The following is a 14,928-nucleotide window of genomic DNA, read 5'->3' on the forward strand; positions in this document are numbered from 1 at the left end:
GACCTGATTGGCCCGTTTTGTGCAGAAAAAGAGTCACATGACGCATCAATCCCCCCTTTCATGTAAAATTTGAAGCAAATATTTTGACTTAAAGAAAGCAGCTAACCACCATCATGATACTCACTATCTGACTGCAGCTTTAGGTTTTGTTGAGTTGGCTAACACAAAGGAAGCCTGGCTAAATCGTAGTATACCCCCCCTCTGTAGGTGTCCTCCTACCTGTTGGTATCCACGGTGATAGGACTCGGCGGGGCGTCGCCTCCACCTGAAGAGACGATGTTGGTCAGAGTCACCACATTGTCCTCAGAGTGTCCGGATCGTTCCTTCCTGCTGATGGAGCGACTCGCCTCTGGAGACCACTCCTAAAACACAAACACACCAACACAGAGCCACTTCCATCATTAGAGTCTGAACCAAAGGACTTCACACATTTGTTTCATGAGGCCGGTGAGCAGGAGAACGACGAGCAAATCCAAAAGTTTCAAACAGCTTGACGAAGGTTTAGCATCAAACGGTTGCACTAATAAACATAGCTTTGCAAATTAGATCATTACAATCTACAACAGCAAAGATTTATAACTGTGTTCCAAATAGCATACTACTTCTATATACCTGAAGTTCATATGTTCATGATGAATATTCTGGACTTTTAAAACACCCCATGCAATATTATCTTCTACACACACACACACACTACTGTTCAAAAGGTTAGGGTCACAGAGAGAATTTCATGTTTTCCATGAAAACTCACACTTTTATTCATGTGCTAACAAAACTGTACAAGGGTTTTCTAATCATCAATGAGCCTTTCAGCACCATTAGCGAACACAATGTAGCATTAGAACACAGGAGTGATGGTTGCTGGAAATGTTCCTCTGTACCCCTATGGAGATATTCCATTAGAAATCAGCCTTTTCCAGCTAGAATAGTCATTTACCACATTAACAATGTCTAGACTATTTCTGATTAATGTTATCTGTTTTTCCTAAAATATAAATAATTTTCAGGTCACACCCAGACAAGACACAAACACTCATAATATAATAACAGGGTTCAGGTGTCTGCAGATAAATTCTCAGTATTTACAGTCTATATCTGCAGCTCATGTCCTCACAAGTGTAGAAAGAAACACTGAATAATTACAGCTCCTCCTCGCTCTTTAGGAGTCAGATATTTTAGCAGGACTGTTATGAATGAACGTAGCTGACAGAGAGAAGTCCTCATGAGTACAGAAACGCAAACACGTGTGTGTGTGTGTGTGTGTGTGTGTGTGTGTGTGTGTGTGTGTGTGTGTGTGTGTGTGTGTGTGTGTGTGTGTGTGTGTGTGTGTGTGTGAGAGGACAAAGCCTCTCTGTTTGCGTGTCTGTGGGAACGTCAGGAGATTCCTCGGAGGACAGAAGAGGAGACGGACTCTTTCCACCAGAGTCTCTACAAGTCTGAAGAGCTGAGGAAGCTGCAGTAAATAAATGTTCATCCTCAACGTTTTCTACACTGAAGAAATTTTATGCTGATTCTTCATGGCAAAATAAAATCCTCAAATATGAAGAAAATCTCATGCATTTGTGCAGTTTTATACTTTTAAACCGACGACAACAAAAGAACAGCAGAATTATCCTTTAAGTTGTAAGCATCACTGCACTTCAGCTGCACTTTAAAGCCTCAATTTAGCTTTCAGAGCATAAACTTTAACTATAAGCATTCAAATCCTTTACTTGTAGTTAAAATATTTAAGCAAAAGTCCCGGTTTAGTCCCTCTTACTGACATATTATTACATATATGGCATAACTAGTAGATTAATAGTGAATCATCAGTGTGTCGGCAGTGTCTTCCTGTTGTTTAAACTGTTTTATATTCAGAGACACAATTTAAATCTTGATTATTGAGACCAAAAAGAAGAAAAAACAAACTTCTGAAAAACAATCTGTTTTCAGTTTGTCTCTAATCTTTTGCAAACACATGATGCTATTCAAAAACATCAGAAAAAGACTGCATTTAGCAAAGATTTATTTATTTAACATTTCAGGGATTTATTTATAGCACATATCAACTTGTAAATATAAACTTGCATCTTAATTGTACATTTATATAAATTTTACACCACAGCTGACATGTTTAACTTATTAATTTATTATAAATAAATGTTTTCATCTATTAATTATTGAGATTTGCACAGGAGAAGCATCCTCACAAGCTATTTCTATGATTTTTTTGAATATATACTTTTTCTAATTTCTACAGTCTATTCTTTCTATGTGCCAATAAATGTCAAAGTATAAATAAACTAAATCTGAAACTCCACCGACTCAAATAAAAACAGGTTGTATTTTTCTTTATTTTAACTTTGCATATGAAGAAACAAAGCAGGTTTTTACTGTTGAGAATTTCAATAACACCACCTCCTGTCAGGAAAGATGATCAAAAAGTTTAAAAACGCAGAGTAAATAAAGTATGTGGCAATTAATCATTCAACAAGGATTTCTTTTTTAATCACAATATATGTATTTTGAAGCTCTGGATACACCTGTGTACATATTACACATTATTTTATTTATACTGCGTAAAACTCTTATCAGAGAGGTTTTAAATTGTATAAAAACAAATATTTCAACACTAAATTTAAATTCTAAGCATTTAAAGTACTTCCTCATTTTCCAGCCTTTCCTGACTGACATTTTGTTTTGCGTTCAGAAAAATGGTGAGTAAAGCGCCTCATTGACTGGTTTTAGTGAACAAAGAGCAGGAATGCTGTCTGGAAAATTATCACAAAAATTCAAAGAGCACAACTAAACCAACATACAGGAGCTGTTAAAGAGCAGCAGAGTGAAGAAAAGCTGCTTTCCTCTTTACTTCTACATGTATAAATGCACCTCGTTGTCATGTTTTCACATTGTTATGTTACGTTTTCAGTATAAAACTAAAATTTTATGCCCTGAATGTTGTGGGATTTTTGTCCTGGTTGTATCTAGTGTCAACATTTTGAAGTTAAAGTTAGAAATTCCAGTCTTCTGACAGCACAAGAGCAGCCAGACTGGTGGGAATATTTAGTCCGCTCTCCCTGATATGAAAAGAATCTCTGGTTTTCACACCACATAATTAAGACAAAATTGCAGCTGAATATTTGCTTCAGTCGAGATTTTTAAACCATGAAGAATGGTGGGTGATCGCATGTCAGAATCTGCACTTTAGTGCACATAAAATCTGGTGTTTTGAGCTTTTTCTGCATGTGATTAATCTTAAATCTTTATTGTAAATCACACTTTTGCCTGCAAACCGACCAGTGTCCTCTACCTTTGATTCAGATCAGAAAAACCTTCCTAAAGAAAACCTAAGACAGAAATAAAAATGAAAGGACTGAGGAATCCTTTTTCCAGGACGGACAGACGAGCAGCAGATGTCGCTTACGGAAAAGGAAAATCGCAGAGTTTAGACAATCCTCTCTCAGACTAAACCATCTTCCGCTGCTACACTTCAACAAGTCAAAACTGCTGAAGCGCCTCAGTTTAAACTGTAAATTAAAAAGGATTCCACAAGACATAACATCTATTTGTGGCCCAGTTTCTGCATTTTCTTGATTCCAGATTCAAAAGTTTTCATTTGCTCATGAAGTAAAGCATTCCTTCAAAATAGAAAAGCTCACATTTACAGAGCAGTAAAGGGAGTTGTACATCTCAGAGTATCACATGTCAGCTCTTTGTCTGGTCTGAAGGTGCTGCTGCAGAAACATGACGTGGAGGATGGGAGGCAGGAATCCAGGTGATGGTATCTCTGTTATAACACAACAATCAGAGCTGCAGATCTTTTCACGGAGAGAAAATGGGACAACACGGTGTTGGACAATGGCTCCTGGCTGCTGTGAGGGTGTGGAGCAGCGACAACATCTAACACCTGATACAGCCTCACATCTGAGACCACAGACTTCCTGAGAGCAGGAAACTGGTTCTACAGAGCTCGTGTTCTGGTTTATGAGGTTCTCCACTTTCCTTCAGCGTGAAGGACAGACATCAACAGAATGAGCAACTTTAATTAACACAGAGCAACTTTAATTAATATAGAGTAGTTTTAACTAAGATAGAACAACTTTAACTAATGTAAAGCAATTTTAATTTAGAGCAACTTTAACCATTATTGAGCAATTTTAACTATTGTAGAACAACGAACTCATTTAGAGCAACTTCAATTAACGTAGAGCAACTTTAACTCATTTCAACCCGGTCTCACGGGGATTCGTGAAACTGTGACGTAAGTTTTTGTTTCGGTTTCATGCGCACCAACACGATGTCGTCATGTTTTTCGTGCAGCTCACCACGAACGAAACCGGCTGTGGTAATCACATCTGAAAGTGGTTTATACCGGCGGATTCATGACGATCTAAGCTGTCCATCGGCGTTTGCGGCCGCCACCGCGGCCACCAGACATCCGGCCGCAGCAGCGGCCGCAAACGCCGATGGACAGCTTAGATCGTCATGAATCCAACGAATTCGCATAGGAATTTAAAGAATGTCCGGCGGCGGCGGCGGCGGCCGCAAACGCCGATGGACAGCTTAGGTCGTCATGAATCCGCCGGTATAAACCACTTTCAGATGTGATTACCACAGCCGGTTTCGTTCGTGGTGAGCTGCACAAAAAACATGACGACATCGTGTTGGTGCGCATGAAACCGAAACAAAAACTTACGTCACAGTTTCACGAATCCCCGTGAGACCGGGTTGCTCATTTAAAGCAACTTTAACTAATACAGAGCAACTGTAACTAATGTAGAGTAACTTTAATTACTATAGAGCAACTTTAGCTCATTTAGAGCAATTTTAACCATTATAGAGCAACTTTAGAGCAATCTGAACTAATACAGAGCAACGTTAAATAATGTAGAGCTACTTTAATAATATCAACTTTAAATAATATAGAGCAACTTTAACTCATTTAGAGTAACTAATATCAACATTAAAATAGAGCCACTTTAACTAATGTAGAGCAATTTTAACTTATATAGAGCAACTTTAATTAATATAGAGTAGGGTTAGCCCAGTTCAAAATGAGTTACAGTTAACTCGACTTTAACTCACTTTTACGTAACTTTTATTAATACAGAGCAACTGTAATTAATATGGAGTAACCGTAATTTATACAGAGCAACCTTAACTGTTATAGAGGAACTTTAACTCATTTTTGAGCAACTTTATCTAATATAGAGCAATTTTAAAACAGAGCATCTTTAACTAATACGGAGCAACTTTAATATAGAGCAGCTTTAACCAATAATATCAACTTTAACTAATATAGAGCAACTAAAACAGTAAATTGTCTGGGTGACCCCAAACTTTTGTGTATTTTTGTATTATAGTATGTATTTGATCCCTGCTATAAAAACAGTTATGCTAACATTTAGTACATGAATTACTTCTAATATGACACAAATTAAAGTGTTATGATTCTGAGTGTTAGATTTTTACCAGCAGCAGGACCTTTAAGTCATTTTACTCACTTTGTATCTGCAAGCAGCCCAACCCAGCACAAAGTTAGAAACTGGACTATTTCAATGGTTCTATTTTTTCATTGGTTGGACAAAAAAAAAAATTGCTTAACTTTAGATTGAGTGAAAAAGATGCACATTTAGGTGGTTTAAAACCAGAACGGCTGCAGGTTCACTCCAACGTAAACACAAATCATCTGAAATGTCGTCTTTCTGTCTGAACTTCAGGTCCAGCTCGTTCTCCAGAGAGGCTGGTGGTTTTGTTGTTGGCCAAACACCAGTAAACTGAAAGGAGATTTAACCATTTTTCTGTTATTTTGATGTTTCTTAGAGCAGCAGCAGCAGCTTTCCTGAAAAGACCCAAACAGAGATTGATTCTGTTCTAAAATCATATCAGCATTTACTAGCACCAGAAGTAGCTTAGTCTAATTTAGCTTATCTGAGGAGAAAACATCCAACAGCAAGAATAACGACATAAGAACTATTTAACACGCAACGTGATGCGTGTTGAATTAATGCAGAAAACAAGATGTAAACACAACAACTTGCTGTTTTATGGGGAAACCCAACAGTGTACAGGTGAGGTGTAATTTTCCTGATTTCTTCTTCTGTATTTCCTCTCTCAATTGTTTCTGGTAATAAAAGGCAAAAAAAAATGTCCCTGAAACAATTTTTTTTCTTTTTATCTTTTATATGGCCGTTTAAAAGGGACTCTGTTTTAAACTAGATGGGAAAAAGTGGCCAAAAAAACTAAAAGAAACTGTTTAAAATGCTATCTATGCAAAATATGTTTAAATTTGTTTCATGCCTTCAATTTTAAAGTCTTTATTATTGACTTTTGTTTAAATTATCCTCTGCAGAAATTCATTTAGCTTCTTGTCTTATACAAAAATTTAAAAAAAAAAAAAAAAAGGAAAGATTTTTAATGTGTTTCTGGTTATACTTAAAGGTTTTATTACTGCATTTTGCTAAATTGTGCAGAAGTTCATTTATGTTCAAAAAAATCTCCAACTGTCTCTTTTTGATAGGCTTCTGTATGAATTCTTTAATCATTTATAATTTTTACTTTTAGTTAAATTTGTACTTTCTTGGTTCTGCCCTATACAAAAATCTTAAAATAAAGCAATTATATATATAAAAAAGAACAGTATCTTATTTATTATACGATTTCATCTTCATTAAAAGTCTTATTTTTTTGTCTTTTGTTCTAAATGTATTTTCCAGATGTTCATTCAAGTTCTGATCTTAAACAAAATGAACAACATCTCATTTCTTCATGTCACAGGAAAATTTTTCACCAGCAAATGATAGAAAACTGGAGTCTGAAGACACTCAGCAGCTCTGAGGAAACATAATCTGTCGTTTGTGTTTTCAAATCTGTAAATATTTGTTTGTCCTCAGCGGCAGAAAATCAAATCTGTAGATTTCCACCAACGACTAAACAGACCTGTGTGTGTTTTAATGCATTTTGTATGTGTGTGTTTTTGTGCATGTTTGTGTGGTTTTGTGAGTCTGTGCACGTTTTTGTGAGTGTGTTTTCTCTGTTTTTATCCGTCCATGTGTGTTTTTGGGTGTTTTTCTGTTAATGTGTGTGTTTTTATCCATCTATGTGTATTTTGTGTGTGTGTGTGTGTGTGTGTGTGTGTGTGTGTGTGTGTGTGTGTGTGTGTGTGTGTGTGTGTGTGTGTGTTTTGTGTGTGCCTGTTTTGTGTTACTGTGTTGTACATTCCTGACCCCACTCGCTGCTCTCATCACAAAACACGTCTTTCACTGGAAACCTGTTTAGTATTCGTCTCTGAAACACACACCGAGTCCGTTTTCCATCCTTTATGAAGACTCTGCAGCGACTTACACTCATCTCCTGCAGATTTACAGACTCATAAATCCCAGTTTACCAAACCTCAAACCAAACCTTAGCACTAAACTTTAATCATCAACATTATGAGGAGTTTATCTTCATTTCCTGGAGGAAGTTAAATCCCCTCAAAGTGACATCAAACTGATTAACGTCCCCACAACATGAGGAATCCCTCGGACACGCCCCGACCGTGTTTTTATTCATCAAGACATTCCAAGAAACACAATGAATGAATGCAGTCGTGTAAAACACTTCCCAGTGTGAAGTGAGATGCGGTGAACAGAGTGGGTTTTGTGTTTTCTCACCTCAAACTGGGGCCAGTTCATGCTCATGCCCGGTCCGTGGGTGTTCCTCCACCATCGCAGGTCCTCGGTGTCGTTGGCGGCTCGGATGGTTTGACCCAAATCTCTGTGCAGATCTGAGAAGCTGGAGGACAAACACACCGTCGGTTATCACATCTGCAACCTCATCAGACTGACTGTCCATGCAATTAATGAAAAAAAAAAAACATAATTCTGGCTTTTTATGGTTAAATGAAGATGCTATACTGGGGCATTGAGAAAACAGTCCATGTAAATAAAGTCACTTGGCTCCATCTTGGGTAAATTTTACATCAGAATACAATATTTTACTCTTTTTAAAGTCATTTTTGGTCGCATCTGTCTGCAATGCTGAGCGGAGACTAGAAGCTTCTCTGGAAAAACCTACAGCAAACAGTGTTGATATTTTTAAAAGCAAACTCAATATCGACCGTTTTAGTCGGGCTTTTTGATTGATTTTTTTTTACTTCTCTTACAACTGATTTTATTTATTGATTCTTCTATTTACGTATTTTAGTCTATTTAATGTACAGTTTATTACTTCATTTTTATCATGTCTCATTCTCTTTATATCTAAACATAGATATTATTTATTTATTTTATATCTCTATTTTAATAATAGATATTTAACTTCACCCATTGCATTTTATTTATATACCTGTCCTCATTGCATGTAATTTAAAAAAGTGTTTCATTGTGAGTAACCCTCGGGTCGTTCTGCAGGTCAAATTGACCCGTTTTAACATCTGAAGATGTGGAAAAATATATATTTTCACAGTGAAACTTCTGAGGTCCACATTTTCAACATTTTTGGGAAATCTTTGAAGATTTTTTGGTGGATAGAAAGAAATTTTAAAAATGTTTGTGAAGAACTTTCACGAAAAAAAATCAACCAAAATCCAGCAAAATTCACTGGATTTTGGTTGATTTTTTTTTGGTGAATGTTCTTAACAAAAATATTAGAAGTTTTATTGATCTACACACGTGGACAAAATTGTTGGTACCCCTCAGTTAAAGAAGGAAAAACCCACAATTCTCACTGAAATCACTTGAAACTCACAAAAGTAACAATAAATAAAAATTTATTGAAAATTAAATAATCAAAAACAGCCATTACTTTTGAATTGTTGATTAACATAATTATTAAAAAAAACAAACTAATGAAACAGGCCTGGACAAAAATGATGGTACCTCTATAAAAGATTGAAAACTATTTGACCAGAGTGACATGATTAACTCAGGTGTGTCATTTAATTGACATCACAGGTGTTTCCAAACTCATAATCAGTCAGTCTGCCTATTTAAAGGGAGACAAGTAGTCACCCTGCTGTTTGGTGAAAAGGTGTGTACCACACTGAACATGGACAACAGAAAGCGAAGGAGAGAATTGTCCCAGGACATCCGAAAAAAAATGATAGACAAACATCTTAAAGGTAAAGGCTATAAGACCATCTCTAAACAGCTTGAAGTTCCTGTGACAACAGTGGCTCATATTATTCAGAAGTTCAAGACCCACGGGACAGTAGCCAACCTCCCTGGACGTGGCCGCAAGAGGAAAATTGATGACAAATTGAAGAGACGGATCGTTGGAATTGTATCCAAAGAGCCCAGAGCAACCTCCAAAGAAATTAAAGGTGAACTCCAAGGCCAAGGTACATCAGTGTCAGATCGCACCATTCGTCGTTGTTTGAGCCAAAGTGGACTTCATGGGAGACGACCAAGGAGGACACCACTGCTGAAAAAAACTCATAAAAAAGCCAGACTGGAATTTGCAAAAATGCATGTTGACAAGCCACAAAGCTTCTGGGAGAATGTCCTTTGGACAGATGAGACCAAACTGGAGCTTTTTGGTAAGGCACATCAACTCTATGTTCATAGACTCAAAAACCAAGCATACGAAGAAAAGAACACTGTCCCTACGGTGAAACATGGAGGAGGCTCAGTAATGTTTTGGGGCTGCTTTGCTGCATCTGGCACAGGGTGTCTTGAAAGTGTGCAAGGTACGATGAAATCTGAAGACTATCAAGGCATTCTGGAGAGAAATGCGCTGCCTAGTGTCAGAAAGCTTGGTCTCAGTCGCAGGTCATGGGTCTTCCAACAGGACAACGATCCAAAACACACAGCCAAAAACAGCCAAGAATGGCTGAGAGAAAAGCGTTGGACTATTCTAAAGTGGCCTTCTATGAGCCCAGATCTGAATCCCATTGAACATATGTGGAAGGAGCTGAAACATGCCATTTGGAGAAGACACCCATCAAACCTGAGACAACTGGAGCTGTTTGCTCATGAGGAGTGGGCCAAAATACCTGTTGACAGCTGCAGAACGCTCATTGACAAATACAGAAATCGTTTAATTGCAGTGATTGCCTCAAAAGGTTGTGCAACAAAATATTAAGTTATGGGTACCATCATTTTTGTCCAGCCCTGTTTCATTAGTTTATTTTTTTAAATAATTATGTTAATCAACAATTCAAAAGTGATGGCTGATTTTGATTATTTAATTTTCAATAAATTTTTATTTATTGTTACTTTTGTGAGTTTCAAGTGATTTCAGTGAGAATTGTGGGTTTTTCCTTCTTTAACTGAGGGGTACCAACAATTTTGTCCACGTGTGTATATGCAATCACTGTAGATATTTTTAGGATTTTTTGGAAAATTTTTAATAATTTTTAAAAAATATTTACAAGAATTTTCTTGCCAAATTTCAACTTTCAAGGGAAAAAATTATTAGAATTTTCTTTCTGAAGGTTTTGCAAATTTTCAGAAATTTGGGGATTTTTTTGTGGAAGTTTTGGATTTTTTTCAGACAAGGAAATAACATTTTTTAGTCTTTTTTTAGTGCCCGTAAATGAGGACAACAGTCAGTCATCTAATCACTAACTGTGTCCGTTTCCTGTCTAGTGTTGAGCAGGTTGTAGAACAGACTGTTTTTCCTGAGAAGTTTTGCTGGAATCAACAGAACGATGAAACCAAACCAAACGATAAAAATTGAGAGACAGAAAATGAAAACAATGACCTGAAACGCGCTAAAACCAGTGACTCCTTTTGCATTAGATAGTCAGAAAATTTCTGCCGCTTCAAAGAAAAACTCAAAGACAAGACTTTACACCTTAACAGAATAAATAGGAACCTTATTTGTACTATTCATCATCTGCTCTTACTGTTTACAGAAGTCTGGATTTCCTGAAGCAGCTTCCTGATTGCACCTGTTTGCTCTGAGGGTTTGGCCTTTGAAATCCTGAAACCTCCATTTAAAGATGGAATTCAAGATAGGACTATTGTGTGCTGCATATTTTCTAGTTGGTTTGTTTACGCTCTGATGATATGAAGGAAAAACCTGCATCTATTCATCAACATCCAACTGAGCAAACATTTTAAACTAAGTTAGATGGTTAAATATTGTCTGAAGCCACATTCAGACAGAATTAATAACACACAGGCAGGTAGAGGATAAAGTGTAAATTAACTCATTATTCCAGATTGGATTTAAATTTTTCTAATTTTTCTTCTTTTGTCAAGCAAAAGTCGCTGAGCAGAAACGCAGAAGAGGGAAATAAAACACTAAGAGATGCACTTTAAAATATCTAGTTGATTCTTTACAGGATTTAAACTACAATAACAGGAGGAAAAGATAAATCAGGAGGTAATTGGAGCAACACATACTACTGCAGAGGGAGCAAAACTCAACAAACACATCAAATATGAAAAAAATCTCAGCCCATAAATGAGCCTGAGACCATTTTCACTTGAAGCTTTTATTCTGTAATTGTAAAAACTATTCATAGAAGCTGTATCTTGTTTTATTAGGGACAGTCTGAGCTATCCAGATTCACCATAACTGTCTATGGTAATACTTGCAGATTATATTAGCTTTTATGTCAAGAAAAAAATATGAAAATATTATTACATGTATCTCATCATAATACTCTTGCAATACAGATTAAGGCAGTTTTATAATCTTATGGTTTTAATTTCATCTTATTTTCAGCTGCTCTTGTTTTAGCTGATATGTTTTAAATCTTAAATAACCAAATTTTTCCGAATTTATTTATTATTCTATTCATTTTCTTTTTAACACTTTTGTCTAACAGCAGTTTTTATCTGAGTTTCTTATTTCTAAGCCTTTATCTTCTGTTTATTTGTATCTTTGCCACAATATAAATGAGGCCTCCACCTTAGTAGTTTAAATACAGGTTTCATTTATAACACATGTACTTAATGCAAACATTTAAAAGACATTTACAGTTTACATTTGCAGCCTTTGTTGTCCTGAAATTCTGACACATAAATACTTATCTGATATTTGATCAGACTATATATAAACAGCTTTACCGTGTAAATTTGCAGTGTTTTCTTCAGTTGTTGCCTTTTTTTCTTACTTAACTAACTTACTAACTCTTGGAGTGTCTAATAATTATTAATATGACATAATTTCAAACTTTTTGGGGATGAACAGTCACTTTAAACTTAAAAAAAACTCATGTAACCTCTGACTGTGGCCCACATGGAGGTGCTGAGTTTGAAGGACACGCAGTGCTGTGATAATTAACTTCAGGTAAATGACAGATTTCATGAGCTGCAGTCTGACAGTCTGGACTTAAAGCAAAGTGGCTGTAGGAGGACAGGCAGGTGGTCTGTTATTAGCAGGGCGAGGAACCTCAACACACACAAACTCACCTCCCTGAGTCGACTAATTCAACTACTGACTGCGATTTTAGAGATGATCTGACACCAAAGCAGAAATTTAATTCAACAAAATACCTTTAGGTTAATATAAAGTTAAAATCTCTTCAGTGCATATTAAGTTGCTCTTTAAAGAGGTAAATGAGGTCAGTATTTGGACAAAGATCTCTTTACCAGTCATGGCTTCCACGGCAACAGTAGCTTGTTCAAATAAAATCAGAGGTCAACAGTTAATAGACAACAGCAGAGTTTTCTATTAACTCCTGAGTACACACACATGGCCAAAAACACACGCATCGAGCCGTGACGGGTTTCTGCATACCTTCAGTCCGAGTCATAATGGACCATGAATCTCGTGTGTGTGTGTGTGTGTGTGTGTGTGTGTGTGTGGTCCTACCTGTCCTTGGCCGACAGGTCCAGGTGTGTGTGGATGTCCAGCAGGACATCTTTGAAGAAGCGCAGCCTCTTGCGTTCGGCCTCCTGCGTGAGGTCGAACACCTGCTCCATGTCCTCCATGTATCGAGGGTTACAGCGGTTCAGCTCCTCCAAGGCCTTCTGGTAGCGCTCCTTAGCCTGAACACACACAGAAAACAGGATAAACACACCGCAAAACCCTTCATCAGCTCACAGGACGACGAAGACGAGTAAATGTGGATCTGTGTCGCAGTTAGGGAGGACGTTTTCTAACACAAGGAAGCTGAGTGACTGAGATAGATTCAAGAACTTTAATGTCACACACACAGCAGACACACAGTGGTGAGACACAGTCATGAGTGTCTTATTCTGCGAGTTCCCGTCAAACAAATGAAGTAAACTTTTGAGCAAAATAAATGTTTTTGATCAAGACAGGACAATATTTGGAACAGATAATGTACTGTTTTAACATAATGTGACAGTAGAGAACCTGTCATTCATAACGAGGCTTCTTCATTAATACATGTGACTATAACTAAATACGTAAAACAGAAATAGGAGGGATTAAATTAGGATGCTCTACTCTGCCTATGTGAGATTCATTAGTTTGTCTCTTCTCTATTTTCGTAATATCTCACTGCTCTGTTACTTCTATTGCCCACTAAGGTCCATATCGTAAAGAATTATAAATTGTTGTTTCCCAGATGCTGTTTCAGTTTAATCTGTGGACTCCTTCCAACTTAGCCGCTAGCTGTTAGCATAGCTAATTTCCTGGTTAGTTTCTTAGTTTTTTCTGCTAGGGAGACATTTCTGATTCCACACAGACACAGAGAGGAGACTGCATTAGACCTGAAGTAGAGCATTTAATTTATCAATAAGCAGCCAATACATATTCACACAATTGAAATAATACCAAATATCAATCGTGATAATCTGCCATACTAATAATCAGTCCATTCCTAGAGTTTACCATTAATATTTGAACTAATTAAAAATAAAATAACTGATAAGGCAGAAGACAATGGAGCTGCATGTCAGTAAATGTATTGCAGATCCGCTGTAGTACCTGGTAGAGCCACCAGGTGGAGCCTCTTACTGTTTATAGCATTGCAGCTGAGAGGAGGCAGTAAATCAGACTACAGACGGTCAGTGCTGGCCACCAGAGGGCACTGTGGGAGTTTAGCTAGTAAGAGGCCACCAAGAGAAAGTCTCATGTGATGCTTAATGCCTACCAATCAGAGCTCATCTTTAGTTAGTGAGTTAAAGTGTGACAACAGCCTTTCAGCAGACAGATATCATGTGACTGCTTTCAAGGCAAGTTTATTTGTATAGAGCAATTCATACACAAGGAAATTCAAGGTGCTTTACAACGACAAAGAAATACATCACAGAACTTTAAAATTAATTATAAAGATGATGTAAAAGTAGGAATTAAGACATTAAAATCAGAGAAATAAAACATGACAGTTGACATTAAGATCATAAAAGTGCATTAAAAGTCAAGAAAACAGATTGATCATCTAAGAAGCTGTAGGAAACAATCTGGTTTTCAGGCCCGATTTAAAAGAGCCAACAGTTTGAGCAAAACCTCAGGTGTTCAGGAAGTTTGTTCCACAGGTGAGGAGCATCATAGCTGAATGGATGCTTCATATGGAGATAAAAAATCCAGCAGTTTGAACTCTATCCTCTGACTAACAGGAAGCCAGTGCAGTGATCTGAGGACTGGTGTGATATGGTCGTTTCCTGGTGTTAGTTAGGACTCTGGCTGCAGCTGCCTGATCGATTTCTTGTTCAGACCTTTAAAACACTATTTCAATAATCTAACCTTCTGAAAATTAACGCATGAACAAGTTTCTCTGTGTCTTCTCTCGACAGGAAACCTTTGATTCTAGCGACGTTGTTCACGTGGTAACAGGCAGATTTAGTAACTGCTTTCAAGTTGTTGTTACAATTCAGGTCTGAATCAATAATGACACAGAGGTTTCTGGCTTGATTTGGAACACCTGATCAGGACTTTGCTCGCCGGTTGACACTGCATAATGATTATTGATAAAATGCTGCTTTTTCTGCACCTCTTTTAGATGCTCTTTATCAGCTGCATTATTTTCTGATGCCTCCAGAAAAATACATTTCTAGATAACTAAATTCTTATCACAAATGTGCAAATACTAGTCAGCTAACG

General features: G+C 37.0%; 1 protein-coding gene across 2 annotated transcripts in view; it reads right to left on the reverse strand.

The window, feature by feature from the left end:
* pacsin3 (protein kinase C and casein kinase substrate in neurons 3) overlaps positions 1-14,928 on the reverse strand; it is a 68,187-nt gene that overhangs the window by 13,012 nt on the left and 40,247 nt on the right. For both annotated transcript variants that reach the window (XM_022202033.2, XM_022202034.2), the window contains 3 exons: positions 12,730-12,905; positions 7,635-7,755; positions 220-362 (listed from right to left, as the gene is read on the reverse strand). In XM_022202033.2, the coding sequence (XP_022057725.2) occupies positions 220-362; positions 7,635-7,755; positions 12,730-12,905 (440 nt within the window). The remainder of the gene's footprint in view (positions 1-219; positions 363-7,634; positions 7,756-12,729; positions 12,906-14,928) is intronic.

Source organism: Acanthochromis polyacanthus, chromosome 2, assembly GCF_021347895.1.
Source record: "Acanthochromis polyacanthus isolate Apoly-LR-REF ecotype Palm Island chromosome 2, KAUST_Apoly_ChrSc, whole genome shotgun sequence".
NCBI lineage: Eukaryota > Metazoa > Chordata > Actinopteri > Pomacentridae > Acanthochromis > Acanthochromis polyacanthus.